Consider the following 21033-nt stretch of genomic DNA (forward strand, 5'->3'; position numbering starts at 1 on the left):
AACTTTTCCATTTGTATATATTGAAGTATATGGAAATTGTTGAAACAAACAAAAGAAAATAAGAGCATTGAATTCAACATATCTGTATAGCATGACAAAACGAAAAGATGAACTGTGTTATACCTGAAAGGCGTTTCAGCAATGTCTGTGTAGAAGTAGTTGTTGGTGAGGTACATTGGTCTTTTCTATTGGATAAAAAACACATCTGATCAGGCAATATTCAAAACAGAAATTGTAATCAAATTGCCCATAGCATGTTTAGAACATGATGCATGTCAATAAGCCGAATAACATCAAAACGTATTTCAGGAATTCAATTCAAACTCTCACACTTACATAGATTCATCACACACAGTGATATATATATCAACCAGTTAGTTCTGTTAGCTTTGAAAATTATGAAACTCCAAAATTCAGTTTCTCAGAATATTACAATATTCTGAGAAACTGAGAAACTTTTCTATATATGCTATAGAAAAGCATCTAAGTGAAGAAATAAAAGATTTTCACGCTTTAACTCAATATAGTTCTGTTCTTTTTTTTTCCTCGGTGGGAGCACTAAGAATCTGAGGTTTGAAATCTATACATTTTATTTTAAGGTTGTCTTATGGTGAAGGCTGTGCTCAAAGAAGTTGGCTTTTCAAAGTGTGGAAGTTGAGCGGTAGAAAAAGGCGAGGACAAGAAACAGGGATAAAAGCAACATTGTTAAACCAGTCCTGACACAGAGACAATGCTGGAAGCATCTCAGCTGGGATACATAAAAAAGGACTGTGGACTGCTGCTCAGTGGCAGACTGTTCTCTTTTCAGACAAACAAAACTTAGCATAAACCTGACAAGCAATGATTAAAACAGAAGCAGCCCTGATGAAGAACTGATTCCAGATACATACAGTGAATGTACATTTCTGTGTTAAAAATCCTTTCTTATTGATGTGATTTAATATTTAATTTTATGATAAACTGAATTGTGGGTTAACTTATTGACGTAAAATGAACCTGTCTATTAATCTTCCAGTTTATGAAGATTTCCCTGAGCACAATAATATCACTTCTACTTCCTGCCTGTGAGACATTCAGTTTTTAGCTCCAGTTTTTACATGAGCCGAGTTACAACAACAGTTCTGGTAAAAACAGTCACTGTGGGTGAGCAGGATTCATTAATATAACTCATTTTAATCGACTACAGTCGACTCTAAGCAGGATGAAATAAGAAGCTTTTGTTTTTCAGAACTTTCTCACCCCTTTATCCACAGAGGCTCTGATGTTCAGGGTCATACTGCCTGTCTCTCCTTTCACCATAGGTGTCCTCAGCTGTAAGAATAAAAATACAAATTAGACTAGATAGAACTGAACAATACCAAAGCACAACATTTGCATAAACATGAACAATTACTAAGCAAATATCTGTCTGTCCTTCAGTCAATTACTCAACAACATTTCTGCACTTCATATATTTTACAAACATATAACACTTTAAAATTACAATAATAGTGCAAAAAGATTCTTCACATAACTAAATCAGGTCCACAGACTCAATCTATCGAGTCTTTACTGTTGAATACATCCAGATTTAAATTGCAGCCATTTTAGTCTTAATCCTGTGTGTGTTTACCATCTCCTCTGTGTCCTCCCACTCCACCTCTGACAGATCCACACTGTTGTAATTTGGCTTTGGCTTTAGCTTCTTACCGTCTTTATACTGCAGGACAGAGGAGCACTGTTACTATGTATCTGAGCTGGGGTGCCTGTTCAAAGGGCTGGACAGACTTCATTCACCCAGGACAAAAAATCAGAGTCAATAACAAAATAAACTGCCTGACATGGGCAGAGGAGCCTAATCTATGGCACCAGTTGATTTTGTAAAGATTTATTATAAAGAAGAATTGATATAAGAAAGTGATAGACCAAATACAAATTCCTCTAATTTTGTGCTAACTATATATGTGTACGTATATGTTATTGGGTTATGTTAATGTGTGGTATACGAGTTCAGAGCATTCCTTTTCATTTCCTTCTGTAGAATGTTTTCTACTTTTTTGTTAAATTCTTTGTGCATCCTTGAAATTTTCCCTTCTTAAATAATGTGCTACTGAAGAGCTGACTGTTCTATATTTTCCATGTTCTGCTTTTAGAAAAAAATAAATAAAATATTACGTCTGACCTGTTCTGATCTTTGGCCACTAATTAAAGAGGACTGTAAGGTTGACTTAAAGTCTGTTCTGTTGCTAAGCAGTCAGTGACAATGACTGCCACAGTTTCTTACATCTTTCTATTTCTGAGCACTAAGTTTGGATTTAGTTTGATGCTCAGCAGCTCTGCTTTATCCATCACTGTGGCAGAAAACAAAGTGTTCAGAAGCTGTACTCACCAGAGGTCGGAGGTCAGGATGAGCCAGAATGTACCCATTGTTGTTGAGGAGGAAGGCGTAGCCATGCGGTCCCAGCTGATAAAACAAACAACACTGCTTTCAGTTTTATTCACATGTGTGAGAATAAAAGTTTTGAAAAGCTGGAGAAGTGAAGAACACTCGGCCTCACTATGTATCTCGGCGCCAGCTTCATCACCTCCATGAGGGGAACATCAGTGCCAACCACACCCAGCAGGATGCCATGCGACAGCTGAAGACAGGCAGCATCATGAAGGCAGAGTTTACACACAACCTCTCTTAATGTCATGTTTCAGTGATTCAGTTATTCCTTTCTCTGGTAATGTCACTGTTTAAATGTCTTCTGTTAATATATTAATATTTTCCACTATGAAAACTATTAACTAGATCTAAGCTGATTTTTTGTTTCGGATTTGTTTCTATTCTGGGTCAGACATTGGTATAAATTTTCAAACATGTTTGAATGTGTGCAAAGCAATAAGTTGAACATCTTTCAAGAATTTGTAATATTATATTTCTTATTAATTGTATTCACTGACTGGTTTTACACATACTTTACATGATTACTATTGTGTGTCATGTCCACATATTGTTTTTCATAACTTTTATGTTTTTTATGTTGAAAATGAAAAAAAGTAAATAAATTCTTTCAGCCATGTATGATAAACTTCACTTATCAATTGTTCAGAAAGTTGTTCCATTATAATTTACACATATATGTGGATTTGATATTGTATCTGAACAAATAAATATGACTTTCAGAGAATATCAAAGGGCGAGTTGCTGAACTGACCGTTTCCTTCTTCTTGCTAAAAACTGGCATGGCCACTGAAGTCATCAGCAGCAGACTCTGAGCTTTGGTGTAGAAAAGCTAAAAGACAATAGAACATGGTTCCTCATTAATTCAATTCAGTTTATATACTTACATATTCACAACAAGGCAATTACAAAAAAATATAATTTCAGACAGCAGAAAAGTGATTGACCAGATGGCATTATGAAGCTGAATTTATTTGTGTAAAATAAAGGACATTTTAAATGCATGTTGACAACTCTGCCAATCTCAACCAGTAGTGTGAAGAATGTCAGATTATGTCCCTGTTTTCTACAGTTCTTTTCAGCTGAAGTTTGTGCTGCGCAAGATTACCTGACTGAATGCTTGGAATCCAGATTGTGGGAACTTTACTAACAGACAGTAACTAATAACATAATAAGCATGTTGATAAAATATTTGGCTCCTACCATAATGGAAGAAATTAACTATGAGCACAAAGTTTGCAATAGTATCGCATATTTGGCCAGAACTGAAAAAAAGAACTTGAAGAAGAAATATGACAGAAATGCTCAACATTCATCTCACAGTAAAAAGGTTGTATTATTATTTTTATTTATTTAATTACTAATTTATTATTATTATTTTTTACCTCCTTTGTGTTGGGAAGCTGCCAGAGTGGGTTTCATGGCCAACAGGTTCATGAAAGAATGAGTCCAAATACAGTTTAAGGAAGAGACAGATGGACATGAAGTCACAGACATGAAGAAAATGAAAATGAAGATGATGCGCAATATGCAGCGTTTTCGGGGAAAGGACACTCAAGTGATTGTGCTGCAATGTGGACGGGTCATCTTACCACTGTGTCCATGTAGGCTTCTGTCCAGATGATGTCATGGTCATGGTTGATAACCATTGGTCGACTGAGCACATGCAGATACTCCATGACATTCTCCTGAACGTCAGCCAGAGTTGAGATGTGTGTGTAGTAACCTGACGAAACCACAAGATCATAGTCTCTATGACTGTGCCCATTCAGAGTGGTAAGATCTAACAACCACACACACACACACGCGCGCGCACGCACGCACTCACGCACGCACGCACACACACCCCCACGCGTGCGCGTGCACACACACACACACACACACACACACACACACACACACACACACACACACACACACACACACACACACACACACACACACACACGCACACACACACATACACACACACACACACACACACACACACTGGACTGACCCTTGTTGTTGCAAGCGATCCACTTGGTTGCTTGAGCAAATGTCATCTCTCTACCAATCAGGTAGGTGAACACTCGAACCTAAACAGAGAATCATGTTAATGGAAAGGTATGTTATATACAATGTTGACAAATTATCATATGTTGTGCTGAAGATGTTTTCAACTTTGATGTAGAAAGAATCATGCACACATAAAAAGTACAGTTCAGTATTGAGAGAAGCCAGATGAGAGGGTTTAGGGAAAACACCTCATCCATAAAAATCCAGGTCAGTGATCTTTTGTAAATGCAAACAATGTTTATGCTCTGTTGGACGAGTTAGAAACCATCAGTGAGCCTTTTATTGTCACAAACGTAGAACTTTATGAACATACAATAAATATTTTCCTATTTTGCACATTGTTAACTTGAAGTTGGATGCATTTTATATCAACATATCAACATAAAGTTGTGAATAATTGTAAAGTAGGAAAGAAAATACATCACCTAACATTTTTTTTTTTACAAATAGAAATCTGAAAATCCATTCACTGATGTTCTGAAAAGGTAAAACATGAGTAATTTCAGACACCATGCTGAAACAGAGCTTGAGCTCAGCATTAAAAAAACACCATACAGAGGGAAAAGTCAAGGGCAAATATAGAGCCTGACATGCCTGACCCTTGAAATTACCTTTTACTGGATCTGATTTAATATTAATGTGGATGAACTGGATGAACTTAGACAGTGGTGACACTGATTCCATGCACATATCAAAACAGGAGACGACCATCAGGTTTATGGAATGATCCTGACCTCAAAACTGGGAAGATGTGCAGACAATTATGTTTTAGAAATGTAGTCAGCCTAGTTTGGCAGGGGCAGCAGAGTAAGTGAATGACGTAATTCAGTCTGTGTTGACCACGCTACCAAATAATGAGCAATTAAAGTCAGAGCAAGAGTCTTTAAGATATTTTAGATGATGATGCAAAAATGTCTCACAGTGGGGGGTGAGAGGATTGTTTACAGCACTTCAATTTTCATAAATTTCCGGTAAGCTTCATAGCATAGCTTCCATCATGATCAAGTTGGTGCAATACATAGGTCATAGCCAAACATTAGTGACTGGGTAAAATCTGATTCAGCCGTTTAAAACTTCAACAGAGTTCACGCCTCCAGCATGCAATAGTTTCTCAATAGCCAAAGGTCCAGTAAAGAGTAGAACAAGAGGCTGTCTTTTGCCAGGCTAATGAACATTAGTGTCTAGGGGAAGATGGAAACCTTGAGGCTAAAATCATATTGGTAAGAACATTATTGAATTCCTTCCTATTCCTCACCCTGCGCTCTGGCCAGTTAAATTCTTCAAAGACAGACTCAAAGTCCTCCATGGCTCCGTCTGTGATTAGCATGATGGCCTGATTACACATGCTGCCCTGACCATTCATCCTTGCCTGTAGACAAACATACAGATGGCAAAAAAAAGATGATGATCAGTAAAACTCCTTCCCAGATTCAAGGCATTCTTTTCTGAATGACCTCCAACCCATCAAGCCAAAAATAAACAAACCTCATTTAGGATCTTAAAAGACTCCTTCATGGCATTCTTTATTTTTGCTTCACCTTTAACATGCAACTCCTCCACCAGCAGCTTAAAGTGCTGAAAGAGAAATGGCAAACTCTATTACACCAGATGCAACACTTACAGAATTCTGGCCACATGGCAGAAACTGTACAAAAACAGTTGTGATGGTAAAACACACATTTGTCACTTCTGTTCTAACAAGGAAAGATACTTGTGCTCTTCTTTTTTATTCAGTCTGTGTTTTAGCGATGAAGATATTTTATATAATAATCTTTATGCTATTACAGTATTACCTTGTTTGCACTGAGAAGCACCATAGGGCGCTGCTATTCTGATGCTATTTTAAGGCCACAAAATCAATTCCACCACTAGTTGGTATCAGCCTGGGTAAAAAAAAAACGTCCAACGTGGCATCATATGAGTGTGACAACAATTGTGATGCACTTACAATGCCTTGAACTTGTTGCAGTTTGGGTCTGCTGTATACAAGTCACTTTTACAACAGAAATAAACTAAATAGCATACAGAACTGACCTGTACCGTAACTCTCTGTGCAAACGAGGCATAAGAGCACAATAACAGACTTCCAGAAAAAAGAGTGAGTGGGTTCTCTTCAGGTATTCCAGTTTCCTCCCACAGTCTATATATAGACATGTTAGCTCAATTTGTCTCTCTAAGTGCCCAAATAACTGATGGTTTCTGTAAGTCTGGATGTTTGTCCCTTGTGTCTCTGAGTTGCCCTTAGATGGACTGTTGAGCTATCTAGGATGTACCCCACCTTTCACCTAATTACCACTGGGAATGCCCCATCCCCTGAAGGTCAAATTACACTCTAACCTAGTGTAGTGGCATTAGAAGCAGGCCATGAAACCGATGTTAGAAGTTGTGTGTGTGTGTTAAATGTCAGCTGAGATGAATGCTCAGCTCTTTAAGCTCTCTAAAGAAGATGATAATTATCTTACCTCCCTGTTGTCCAAGTCAGCCTGCACCAACGTTCCTCTGAAACATGGCTCCACGTAACGAACATAGTCAGTGTACTACAGAGGCAGACAAAAGTACATTCAGAAAGCATGTGTGAGACTAATGAGGCTCCTGCTGAGGCTTTATAGCATATGTACCACTTCTGATTCACTCCTGTTATGATGTGCACATGTGAAAGAGGACATTAGGTCCCTTTGAATTGATATCAGTTCACTGGAATTTGCAGAATTTTGTTGTATCAGGACAAATCGTGTTTCTTTTTTGTGACAGAGTAGTCTCAAGTCTTAAAGGATCAGTTGATTGTGTGGAAACTTCATTTCAATGCTCTATATCAGTGGTCCCCAAACTACGGCCCGCGGGCCGGATCCGGCCCGCCTCCAAATTTGGTCCGGCCCCCTGACCAGTGGACCAGAGAGCATTCAGATTGTTTTTCAGATATTGTATTTTCCGGTTTATATGTGGATTTTTCTTCAACCACCAGGGGGCTCTTTAGCAGTAAGTCTGTCCTGTAAACTGTGGGTGTTTTGTTTTGCATGGCACATTGCTGCCATCTGTTGGACTTTTAGGGAACTGCTTGATTTTTATGTTATTTAATCAGTACGGTTGTTTACTAGCGGTAGAGCAGATGAACACACGTGTTTGTTATGAACGCCGCATTCCAGGTCGAGTTCTTCGAAGCAATGCCTGTAAGTAGCAGCTTATATTTCAAAACGAGCCTTTATGTTAACATATGAGGAATTCATATGTTAAAGTTACTTTCCCTCAATGGAATATATACTAGTCAGTCCCAGTAACCGGTTCACTAACAGTTTTTGCCCATGTTCTTTCTGGGTAACAATCAATCGAGAAACCCCTTCTAACTAACACAGTATCAATAATAGAGACACAAATTCAAATTTAATTTGGTGTCGGCTCTATAAAGATTAAAATTGTTAACTTTTTGCATATGAAATGGCAAACAAAGTGCACTCTTTTGTCAGATCATCCTTTTAAAACAACAGATTTAAGGTCTTTCTTAAGTAATGATTTCAACACAGGTATTTCATAATGATCAGTAATGTCAAATAGATCACCCTTCCTACAGTCAATAACTTGTTCAATAGTAGGGTGGGTCTGACACAAAATTTTCAAAATAAACTTCGCCATGTTCAATAAATGGCGCAGTTGGTAGAGCTGTTGCCTTGCAGCAAGAAGGTTCTGGGTTTGATTCCCAGCCCCGGTCTTTCTGCATGGAGTTTGCATGTTCTCCCTGTGCATGCTTGGGTTTTCTCCGGGTACTCCGGTTTCCTCCCACAGTCCAAAAACATGACTGTCAGGTTAATTGGCCTCTCCAAATTGCCCCTAGGTGTGAGTGTGTGTGCATGGTTGTTTGTCCTGTCTGTCTCTGTGTTGCCCTGCAACAGACTGGCGACCTGTCCAGGGTGTATCCCGTCTCTCGCCCGGAACGTTAGCTGGAGATAGGCACCAGCAACCCTCCCGACCCCACTAAGGGACAAGGGTGTAAGAAAATGGATGGATGGATGGATGGATGGATGGATGGATGGATGGATGGATGGATGGATGGATGGATGGATGGATGGATGGATGGATGGATGGATGGATGGATGGATGGATGTTCAACAAAAATATCCCGGACAAGCCCCCACTTATGAACTGTGAGGTTAGAACACTTATGTTACACCCTAGGCTAATAGGGTGTAACATACATAAAGAAAACAAATGTAACTGAGTAAGCACATCTAATCAATCTCTTGCAAAGTAGAAGTGTGTTTGTGAATAAGAAAACTTGTTAAAAATGCCTCTCACAGCAATGAGATTGACAAAATCATTCTCTCCTAGTGTGTCCAGGATGGTGTTAATGGTCTGTTTGGCTATGGTCATCTTTAATCCCTTCATGCTGCCACTGATATCCACCATGATGATAATATCCTTGGGAGATGTAGCTGCCTGGATATACCTGTGAAACAGTGAAGCAAAAGACACATTTAAATCAATATCAGGACCCTAGTGTTAATTATTTAAGTAAAAATGTATTCTCACATTTTTTTTTCAGAACACATTTTCATAGATCTAGTAGTGTCTGGTGTCTCAGGTGAAAACTCGTTTTGTGGAGAAATGTTCAGGGACATACAGTTCTCTGGTATTATTTAGAGCGCATGAACAGTCACATATGGTGCCATGTCGGCTGCAGTGACCTGGCTGAGGAAACAGCTTAACGTCTTTTAGAGAGGATCACAGGTCCAGGTCACCGTTCAGTCTACTCACTCAGGGGAACCAGGTCTCTGTCTGACCAGAACTCTACAGAGCAGTTATTCCTGCTTGCTAAAAAACAATGAAACAAAAAATATACACCATGCAACGCAATGATCTGGTGTGAAACATTGAAAGAACAATAAATTCCTATGACTTTATTATTCTGCATGTGCAGTTTATTTATCTCATGAGTAAGCAGAAAAAGACAATGTCTAGTAAAAAAGAAGTCGAAAGTATAAAGTAGCTAATGCGGTGTGTCAGGGAATCAGAGAATCTATTAGAGCATATCAGTCTTTTACCTGACAACCACTCAATGGCCAAAATTAATTCTCCACATTTACTCCAGAGACACCAGGTCACAAAAAATAATAAGAGATTCAAAAAATATGAAAATACACATTTAATGTTGACTTCAGTGTGCTCTGAGAACTCACCAATTTCTGTTTCTGCTGTCAAAAGCTACCACACCATTGTTGTCAGGAGTCCATTTAATACCTGGAAGAGGTAGTTTACAGTCACGAAGGTTGTCACAATTAAAAAACAATAATTTGATACCAATACTAAGAAAATTACCTGAGATTCATATAACTCAAAACTGCTGCAAAATGAGGTTAAAATATGACCACTTACAAGGTGAAAATATTTCAACTTCCTTAATTAGGGCAAAACCAATAAGTAAGGCACAGTTCTGCCTTAATTAATATATTTTCTAATTAAGAAAACATAGGACTTAAATGTATCATTTATTTTTAATTTTTTGTAAAATTGTCAACAAGATAACAGTATAAATAAGTGCTAGCTATTAAGCTAATTGTCTAATTAATGTGTTCATGAGCGCTTCCATTTTCCTTTCAATTTGACGTTGTTACAAACATATTACTACTGAGGGAAACAGTGGATTATTTTATATGACATAACCAGTTTTTAAAACAAATATAGATCTGGTGCATTTAAAGCATGTTTTTTGAAGAGCAAACATGCATATGTGTTTCTAGAAATTTTGGTAAACATTTTCCAAATTTTTTTGCTCTATTTGCCAGGTTCACTCGAATGACATTACAACTAAAGTTTAAACTAAAGAATAATAGAGGGGGCACACTGGCATCTTAAGTTGCATCACTATTTAGTAGCTCATGAAAATTTTTCTGCGTTAATTTGTTCTGGAATGGAGTGGAGATTTGAATGATAAGAACGGAGCATTGCATGATTAGAATGAAGAGTTGTGTGTTTGACAGTTTGCACCTGAGAAATGGATCTCGGTCGGATAACTCAAACATGACTGTGACTATGAAACTAATAATTGCATTAATAACATAACAATAACACATCATCAGGGAGGTTTACTACTTCACTGTTGTAGATACATTTTTAAGTTGCTCTCAATCATCAGTGTTGTAGTGTCTGCTTGTAGCATTCACTCATCTCATATGTGGCATCCTTCAGAATTTAGTTTGTTTCCTATCCATAGGAAACAAACTGTGGATAGGAAACAATCCATAGTTTGTTTGATTCTTCTAGAGGTTAGTACCTCTAACAAAGCTTTTGTTGACATTGTCATCTAAAACAGCTTCCTCTATGTCTTGGCATCTTCCTAACATCCACACACTTTAGGGAAGATTTGGTAAACCAACCAGTTTCTCCTTCATACCTCAAAATTAAATTAAAACATAAAAGTAATCAAACATTCCTTTACATGTTCTCAGTGCTTAGAGTGAGTGTACCTTTTAATGTTCATTAAAAACTTTTTTTTTACTGGTTAAGTATGAAATACTTAAAAGTTCTTAGAAGTCCTAATTCTTCTTAGTTTTTTTTCACATTATTCTAGTTTTATTCTAAGTACTGTTTTTAAGTACAGTAAACTGCAAATTCATTTCAATAAGTTTCTTCTATGTTTGTTTGTGCCTGTTTCTGATGTGGGATTATTACATCAGGTTCAAAGAAGCTCTTTCTGAAACATATGTCTGTTTAAAAGTTTTACAAATGTATCTTTTTAGCACATTTTTAAAACATCAGCTTGTCGTGATTGTTGCGAAGCACTTTGGTCAAATGCTGATGTTTTAAAATGTGCTAAAAAGATACATTTGTAAAACTTTTAAACAGACATATGTTTCAGAAAGAGCTTCTTTGAACCTGATGTAATAATCCCACATCAGAAACAGGCACAAACAAACATAGAAGAAACTTATTGAAATGAATTTGCAGTTTACTATACTTAAAATCATGAACATAAGAAAGGTCAAGATAAACTTACCAGGATAGATTCTAAAAAAGCCATAGGAACTGCCAAAGTACTGCCAAGTAAGTGTGGGATCTCTCAGAAAGTTGTTAATGTAGACATCATTCAAAGCCTCGGAGTTGTAGATGGCATTAAGCAATTTGGGATCTGCTTGGGAAAATGACAAAATTGTGAGAAAGATTTGGGCAATTTTACTTCCACAAGCAGTTGTGTGATGCGATCCTCCTCACAACCTTTGTTGTAGACATTTGTGGGAACCTGGATGTTGCTCTGTTGAGTATTCACAGGCAGGTTGTTAAAATGTTCGTTTTCTTCAAGCGGAAACTCTCCGCCCAGCTCCACATAGTTCCCGTCTTCATCCATCGTGTTGATCAGCATGGAGTTGTAATAGTCAAACTGAGAGACAGTAAAAGGGAATTAAACTCTTCAATACCAATCATTGCTACATGTTAGTGCTGTCTGTGTCTGTTCTCTGAAAACAGAATTAGCAAAAAACTAGGACAGCAAATGAAAAGGACTCAATGTGGACCTTAAATCAAAAATACAGAAATGCTCTATATGTTAAACATTTTCTCATTTCTCTATATATATATTTTAAATGAAAACAGGATAAAACATGTGATCTGACATCAGTGGGAGGAGCTGTGCTCTGGCAGATTAGGAAGGTTGTTTACATAGGATATTCACCAACACAGAAAAGGGATCTTGGAATTCGGGGAAATACAAAAAAATTTAAAGGTTTTTCCAGATGAATAAGATGTAGTTCATCTTTTGGTTAAATGACAAAGAATAGCCACAGCACCAAAGACACTGTTGTAGATAGTGTCTTTGGTGTAGATACATAAAAACGTCTTTCCTCCTACAGAGTTCTGTCATTGCTTTTTTAAAATCACACTTCAATATTACCTATCATCAAACAGACAAAGATGACATTATGCTCACAAACAAGATGTTGCTAGTCTGATAGTCTAGGGTAGCTATGGTGCTATGTACTTGGACGCCGTTGTCAGAACTGATGGAAAAGAAAAGTATATTTTGGTTTTGGAGTTGTCTAGTGAACCTCTGAACTTAATTCTGTGTCATGACTTTAAACTCTCCAAACATTCTTTAAAACCTTCCAAATTGGCAGATATAAAAACGTTTGATGAAGAAGAGAAGACCTGTGCTACTCCAAAGAGATAGAAAAATTTGATGTCAGTCATTGCAAACACTGGATGGCAGGTGTGAAAGACAAAGGTGGCACAACCAGTTCATAGGTTTATGGGCCGATTACTTCTTCATGTTGGGCCAAATTAGAGTAACATTACATTGAAAGTCAGATGGGTAACTGACAATGGGTAACTTCAGAAAAGATGACTATCTGCCCAAAGAACACAAAGGGCATCGTGAATCTTTAGTTCTTCTATATTCATGACATGCATGTCTTTAAATATTAAAAATTATTTTTTTTTGTTGCTATTTTCGTTTTTGTAGCAACCAGCAGAAATTGGTTATGTTAATGGATTCATATAGAATTTTTTTTTAAGCAAAGATTTCTTGCATTGGTGTTGACCCAGTTTCCTCACAGCGAGCTAAAGTTGATGTAATCTAATTTCAAGTGTCAGCTGAAGTTGTAAAGCTCCTGCGTGTCGCTGCCCCAACTCCAAACCAGCCTGCTGTTACCTCCAGTTCACTCACAGTCAGCATTATCCATTATCTAACAGTGCAAGCCAATTATACCTCTGACTAACAAATTAGATAGACACACACTCACACACACTAATATTTATGTACACACACACACACACACACACACGCACACGCACGCACGCACGCATGCACGCACACACACACGCATACACGTGTCACTTTTCCCATTTAAATGGTACCACATTTTAAAGGAAAATGCATTTGTGGGATGAGCAGTAAATAGATTTTTGTTTACATGAAAAATTTGCCAAGTTGAGTCTATCAATGAAAAACTGTTTTTGGTGTGGGCAGTGGTGTGTGGAGCACCATCTCCCTCCCTTGAAAAACAAGGATTTTAGATAAACAGACAAACTGACAAGCAGACAGACAGATGTGTGTGATAACAAAAAGGAGGATCCACTGACCTGCAGTGAACTGTTGTATTCATGGTACAGGTCAGCATCTTCTGCAGACTCCGCTAACCTCTAGCAAGAAATAGACCAGACACAATAAAATTTAATTAAAACTAGACATTGGACGAACAATGTGTAGAACCTCTGTGTACAGTGACTAGAACAAAATAATTGGTTTTGCACCAATGCTGGTTTCTTTGTAGTTTGTTCTGGTCTCACCTGGAGACCACCATTTCACTTCCAACACTCCAGTGGTCTGGAACTGTTTCCAAGGTACAAACCACCTTCAGTTTCTAACTCCTAACAGTTACTTTGATTTGTTCATACGGCTGAAGTGACTTGAATCAACATGATAACAATCAGGGAGACCCTTAACCAATTCTAAACCTTTTAAGTAGCCTGACACAATCTGCTTACAACAACGACCATAACCCAGATCTTGTTGTAACGTAAAGCCTGTCCGCAAATAGATGCATTAACTCTTGTGTTTACATTGGTCTGTCAGACCAAAATTTTAGTTTCTCATATGATGGTTTTAAACTACATGAAATTATCTTTCTTTAGACATAAGACTAACAAACTAAAATATTACGCTCACAGAGATTAAAGGGTAAATGTAATGGTAATTTTATTATTTAATTCTTCACGGCCTTATGCTTATTAGGAATTTGTCAGATAGTCAGAAACTCTGTGAGAAAGCTGTTCCACTTTATGTGATTTCTATATGCTGTACCTTCAAGATTAAAGGAGGATCCTGGAATGAGTTCAGCTCCATCTCATGAAACACCTGACCTCATTTAGCTTCCTAGCAGCAAACCAATCTAATCGGCCAATCAGAAACATGTCAGTGCAGGATCCTACTTAAAAGGCCGATCCAGAACTGGTTAGCCTCAAAATCAGACTCTCGACATGAAGAAGCAGATCTACATGCCGTTTTGCATCCACAAAGCACAAAAAAAAACTAAAAAAGAGGAAGAAGTTCCAACCTAAAAGCATATAGAGCTCCTCTGCTCACCAGTAATGAAGGCAAGCTCTGATTATTTAATCTGCAATTATTTTCTTAAGAATATTTCAATATGGGCAAAAAATATTGTTCTTATACAGGTGACTGAAAGTGTTAATGATCTACTCTGTTAACACAGAGAAGCATTATTCCATTAAATATATTTAATACAAAAACAAGCAAGAAAGAAGGCAACTTCTACTTTTAAATGATTTAAAACAGTGATAAAGTGTTTCCATTACATAGAGAGGCAAAAATAATTAATATGTCTAACTTATAAATGATGGAAATAAACAAACACACCAAAAAACTAGGCAAAAGCTCACATTTTGTCCATACATAACAAGTTCATGTAAATTAAAAGTTAAAATCCAAACATTATTTGCTTTTTGGTCAACAACAGAATGCAAAATATTAAATATATTTGTGAGGATTTTTTCAAAGGTATTTATGTATTTTTCACCTGGTGTGACCTCTCTTTTGCTATTTCAAAGATAAAGTTCAGTCAAACAACCATCCAGCAGGTGAAAGCTTAACGTTCTAACTTACAGCTGCTAAGATGGAAAATACAACACAGACGATGTTCAAACAAAGGCAGAACAATTTAACACCTCAGAGTTAAAGCCTGGGGATGGAAAACCTGAGGAGAGCCAATTGAAAAAACTTTTGAAAAAATCTATTTTAGATATTTGGTTGGTAGAGCTGTTGCCTTGCAGCAAGAAGGTTCTGGGTTCGATTCCCGGCCTGGGGTCTTTCTGCATGGAGTTTGCATGTTCTTCCTGTGCATGCGTGGGTTTTCTCCGGGTACTCCGGTTTCCTCCCACAGTCCAAAAACATGACTGTCAGATTAATTGGTCTGTCTAAATTGACCCTAGGTGTGATTGTGTGTGTGCATGGTGGTTTGTCCTGTGTGTCTCTGTGTTGCCTTGCGACAGACTGGCGACCTGTCTAGGATGAACCCCGCCTCTCGCCTGGAACGTTAGCTGGAGATGGGCACCAGCAACCCTCCCGACCCCACTGAGGGACAAGGGTGTCAAGAAAATGGATGGCTGGATGGATATTTTGGATTGCAAAAACATTTCTTCTGCTCAATCAGAACAAACACTGAACACCGAAGGTCATTGCACAAATAATCCATATCTGAGATTCTGCTCATAGACAGAAAAAGTAAAATCTTGAATATACTGGGAATGAATCCTTTAAACCAAAGTGAAAATATTGGTCTTGAATCTGGATATATTTTATGCTTATGTATATATATATATATATATATATATATATATATATATATATATATATATATATATATATATATATATATATATACACACACACAAGGGGGTACCCAAAAGTTTCCAGAATGACGCTGCTGCACGCGCAGTTTTCGTAGTACACGATTCTGCCGATAGGTATTTGTTCAACCACGCCTTCTCAATCAGTGTGCCAAGCGGCGTTGATGTGGAAGGTTTTGTCTACCCACAGTGAATTTTCTTGTAAGAGTTGTTTTGTCCAGCCGTCGTTTTTCTTCATGGAGAAGTTCTATGAGCAGCGCGCGGCTGAAGCTTTGCTTCCTGCTCGGGAAAAAAGCATCGGAAACCATTGAAATGTTGAAGACCTCTTACAAGGATGACGCTATGTGTCAAACTCAAGTTTACTCGTGGTTCACCCGCGCTTTAAAAATGGTGAAATGTCAATTGATGATCAAACGCTCCGTTCCCCTGCTACTGGTAGCTAAAATCACGATACCCTCACTGTGTATCCCTCTGAAAAAATAACCCATTTAAATAAAGAAATCAAGAAATCCCTCCATGGGTGATACCACGATAGAAAACGTTCAGTTTATATCGTTAACACCGATGCTGTAGTGGTCCGGTATGAAACGGGGGTGATAGAACAACACAGCACTTTTAAATGTCAATAATCAGAATACAGAAATTGTTTCCGTTGTTTTAAAAAGTTTATGTCAGTCTGCCTTTTCCCCATCGATATGCTTCCCGACCGCCCTGCACCTTAGGGGGTTAAAAAAAAAAAGACGCGCACATTGCGCAAAACTCTGAAACAGGAGAAGCGGGACATAAAACGGCGACGAACTAGATGTGAATTATGGCATAAAAACAGAGAATCCGGCGCTGAACAGTGAAAAACTCAACACATGATGTGAAACACATGATGATTAGGCGACGCAGCAGGTGATAAGATTACTGATGGTGAAATGATAAAATAAATTTAGCAACAGGAAAGAAACTAAAGAGAATAGTATTATCCTCAATAAACAAAGAGAGGATAATACTAATCAAATGAAACTAAATGGAAATGAATAAAGAACAAAATGCAAGAATAAACTAAGAAACTAATGTAAATACAGAGGAATAAACTGATACGGCAAGACCTTTCGAGCAATAATTAATACAGAGGACTGTATGGCAAGAATAAACAGACACTATTTCCAGATAAAAGGCAAAATAATATTGTTGAAATGTCATGCGTTTGTTGAGACTATATCTAATACTGAGAATAAATATTAGAGGTGTGCTGATCGATCGGTCACTGATCATAATCGGCCGATTTTCGTGAAAAAGTGCATGATCGGTGATCGGCAATCATTGTCTCTTGTTGCCGATCACCTGCATCTCATTTCGCAGCCTGCCTGTGCAGGCAGGCGCAGCAACAAATCCTAAGCGATGTGGAACTATAACGCACTGAGTGAATGGGGACGTTTGCGTGTTGCGGCGGAAAATTGAAGCACGTCAAAATACATCAACACAACGAAGCTAATACTAATAAAAACAATGCCATACTTGACGGAGTTTGGCTACATCGAGGCTCACTGCAGTAAAAAAGACATATGGAGGATCAGATAGCAGGTAAAGCAGCGCACAGCTACAAACACTCACCCGGATTAGCATGACGGTCAGAAAGCTAAACAAATAACCCTAAAATTATTTAAGTCTTCGAGGTGCGATGTAAGACGCTGGTTCTGCTCTCGCTGTTGAACCGCTGCTACACGCTACAGGTAGTAATATTTCACAGACGGAGCGCCGCTTCTGCTCCACCTGGTAGTGACTCTCACACCGAACCTCTGCTTAAAGCTGCAGCATCTAACTTAAAAAAAATACATTTTACATACGTATTAAAACTTTCGCTGTCCTAACTTTAAGTTGAATGTTCATTGCATTTTTCTATTCACATGGCTTTTTTGTTCTCTAGGAAATTATTTTTGATGATAAATACAGAAACAAGCATAAAAATCAAAACATCTACAATAGTGATAGTAATATTAATGATAAAATAATGGTCAGTGCAAAGTAGCCTGGAAATTCTTTGGTGGGGGGCGGTGAGGGACCTGGATAGAGGCTAGGGGGTCGCTGGCCCAAAAAAGGTTGAGAAACACTGGGTTAGACTATGGTGGGGGAAGCGTTGCGGCTTCCCAGTAGGTAGCTTACGGTGGGAGTATTGCTACTCTGAAAACTGCCAACGAATAACCTTACGATGAGTCGGCTTTTTTTGGGGGGGATATTTCTACCAGAGAGAAGCTACTCGCTGTGATACCGAACAGAAATCCCAAGCCAAGCGCCCGGCGACCGAGCTTGCGCACTCGTCTGTGGACAGTTTAGCTTGGCTCAGAATAATGTGAGTAGTTACACGAGAGCTGGTTGGAACTCCTGCTCGTTGCGAGAGAAGAGGTTTTTGAATAAGATGTCTGCTCAGCGTCAGCCCTATTTATAGGGGGAGGGTCCCTGCCCTCTCTGACGCTGACAGGCTTATCTCCAGCCAATCCTGGCTGGCGTAATGTAATAGGAGCTTCTGATGAGGTTACGCCAGGGGCGTTCCCATTGTGAGACACCAAACGAATGCTTTGAAAGAGAACTTTTATTTGGCCCAACATTCAGCTAAATTTTAGTACCTTGTTCTGCCTTTAACAAGAACTTTATCTTACTAGCACTGTGTCTAAACATGCTCTATTATAACCTAAGAGGGGTTTTTGTTTTACCTTTACAGACTTCATCTTACTTCCCAACATTCGTTCGATTTCCTCAGAGTAGTCCCTCAGTAAATCATCTCCATTCAGCTCCGTAATCTTGATAATGGATTCTACATCCTTTAGTTTCTGAAAAGAAAAGCAGATCGGGTGTCAGTTTGAGTAGAAACAACAGCAGATAAGTTCAAAATATGTTATGTTTGGTGTCAAATTACCGTAACCTACCTACCTGGAGTATTTGGTATTTGTAAGAGACCCAACAAGTAATCCCAAATATCTCTGGTTCAAACCATAAGGAAAATATGCTCTTATAAGTTATTTTTTTTATTTCTGAATCCAGACAGTGATTAAATAGTAAGAGATGAAAAAAATTCAAGTGGATTAGGTTGTTGTATGTCAGAAGAAATGCAGTTTGGTTATTTACCCTTGATTAAGTTAACCGCTAATTCCAATTAGCCTTTGAAGCACACAGAAGGTAAATAAATTATCAGTGCAAACTTCCACTGTCTACAAAAATCTCCATTGTCTCTGCCTCCATTTATTCAGAAATATTAGGTTTGTGATTTTTGTGCTTTTCTCAATTTTGTAGCTTCTAAAACCCACAAATCAGTGATTTAATTGAGCATCATTTTGTGGGTTTTACACCAAACAACATTGGCACTGCGTAGATTTAAATAATGGAAAATACATGATTGTCCAGGTTCTCTCACTGCTTTCTAATATTAAAATAACGCCACTTATTAAATTCACTTAACTTCTATCAGAAATCAGAGTTATGTAAGAATATGTAGAGTTAAAATGATCAACACTTTGCACCTCTTTGTGAAACATATCTGAGGAATCTTGCTTTCAATTTACAATTTTGTTAATTTGTCAACACTGAACACTTAGAAGAATGCTACGGACAGCAATGTTTACATTAAGAAAACATTTAATTTATCATAAATACATAAACAGAAGATTATGTAACCTTTCAAATAAAATAACCATGTTTACTAATACAAAAAACAATAACAGTGTAAACAGTGACATGAAGAAAATGCTGAACAATCATGCTTGGATTCACATAAACATTAGCTCATACGTTGCAGAGGTCTACTTCTCTTAAGTCTATTGCTTTAAATGCAAAATCAATTTACTCAAGTAAGTTTATACTATTATTCAAGTAAAATTAAAAAGTACAGTGCAGTAAAACTACTCCTATAAGTACACTTTGTCTCCAAAAAGTTTGTCAAGTAAACGTAACCAGAACTACCCACCTCGGAACAACAACAAAACTAGTAGCCTAAGCCTGTTAACAAGCTTAATGTGACATATTGCTTTGGATTAACAAACCCAGCTGCACATTACCTTTATTACTTGTCCCCAAGTACCTTAACTTCTTTCTGTGACACTGAAATTTACCCACTGGGACCAACAATTTTTCTATTCTATTCTATACTATCTGATTGGAGGTGACCATTTTAAAGCTGAAAGATAAACAGGTTTAGTGAGAAATCAGAGCAGGTCCTGCATCACAATGATCCCTACGTATGTTTGTGCATGTAAAAATCTAATAACACCTAGCCTTATTACATGTGAAACTTTACTGTCATTTAGACCTACTTTATATTCATATATATACTGTATATTAGAGGTGTGCCGATCGATCGGCCACCGATCATAATCGGCCGATTTCTGTGAAAAAGTGTATGATCGGTGATCGCCGATCACAATCTTTTGTTGCCAATCTACAAAAGATTGGCAACAATCTTTTGTTGCCAATCTTTTGTAGTGAATGGGGAAGTTTTGAGTGAATGGGGAAGTTTGCGTGTTGCAGCGGAAAATTGAAGCACGTGGGGTGAAGCGGGTCAAAATGCATCAAAACGACGAATCTAATATGGCATAAAAACAATCCCATACTTGACGGAGTTTGGCTATATCGAGGCTCACTGTAGTAAAAAAAGACATGGAGTGATCAGATAGCAGGTAAAGCAGCGCACAGCTACAAACACTCACCCGAATTATTAGCATGACGGTCAGAAAGCTAAACAAAAAACCTGCAAAATATTTTAAGTCTTCGAGCTGCGATGTAAGACGCTGGTTCTATTCTCGCTGTTGAACCGCTGCTACACGCTACAGGTAGTAATATTTCACGGACGGAGCGCCGCTTCTGCTCCACCTGGTAGTGACTCTCACACCAAACCTCTACTTAAAGCTGCAGCATCTAACTTAAAAAAAATACATTTTACATACGTATTAAAACTTTCGCTGTCCTAACATGACAGATAATCTCTGAAAAAATAATCGATCTCTCTGCCTCTTCCCTGTTCTGCATAATTGCTCCGCTCAGTCATAAACAGCCAATCAGAACTAGCAGTAATCAGCTAGCCACCATGCTATCAGGAAGTTTTCATTCAGTAACTCAGGATTGTTTATTGTAATGGAACCTGTATTTGCGGCAATGTTGAGAGGTATATATATATATATATATATATATATATATATATATATATATATATATATATATATATATAT

General features: G+C 37.8%; 1 protein-coding gene across 1 annotated transcript in view; it reads right to left on the reverse strand.

Annotated features, from left to right (window-relative positions):
- Nucleotides 1-21033, reverse strand: part of LOC103465652 (voltage-dependent calcium channel subunit alpha-2/delta-4-like) — a 78884-nt gene that overhangs the window by 26102 nt on the left and 31749 nt on the right. The window contains exons 5-22 of the mRNA XM_081607578.1: nucleotides 18529-18645; nucleotides 13547-13606; nucleotides 11687-11849; nucleotides 11469-11600; nucleotides 9652-9712; nucleotides 8771-8921; nucleotides 6946-7020; nucleotides 5969-6058; nucleotides 5739-5852; nucleotides 4425-4503; nucleotides 4018-4151; nucleotides 3811-3828; nucleotides 3180-3257; nucleotides 2538-2618; nucleotides 2369-2443; nucleotides 1613-1699; nucleotides 1240-1311; nucleotides 124-185 (exon numbers count right to left, since the gene is read on the reverse strand). Of these exons, the coding sequence (XP_081463704.1) occupies nucleotides 124-185; nucleotides 1240-1311; nucleotides 1613-1699; nucleotides 2369-2443; nucleotides 2538-2618; nucleotides 3180-3257; nucleotides 3811-3828; nucleotides 4018-4151; nucleotides 4425-4503; nucleotides 5739-5852; nucleotides 5969-6058; nucleotides 6946-7020; nucleotides 8771-8921; nucleotides 9652-9712; nucleotides 11469-11600; nucleotides 11687-11849; nucleotides 13547-13606; nucleotides 18529-18645 (1649 nt within the window). The remainder of the gene's footprint in view (nucleotides 1-123; nucleotides 186-1239; nucleotides 1312-1612; nucleotides 1700-2368; nucleotides 2444-2537; nucleotides 2619-3179; nucleotides 3258-3810; nucleotides 3829-4017; nucleotides 4152-4424; nucleotides 4504-5738; nucleotides 5853-5968; nucleotides 6059-6945; nucleotides 7021-8770; nucleotides 8922-9651; nucleotides 9713-11468; nucleotides 11601-11686; nucleotides 11850-13546; nucleotides 13607-18528; nucleotides 18646-21033) is intronic.

Source organism: Poecilia reticulata, chromosome 6 (assembly GCF_904066995.2).
Source record: "Poecilia reticulata chromosome 6, P_reticulata-male-v2, whole genome shotgun sequence".
NCBI classification, from domain to species: domain Eukaryota; kingdom Metazoa; phylum Chordata; class Actinopteri; order Cyprinodontiformes; family Poeciliidae; genus Poecilia; species Poecilia reticulata.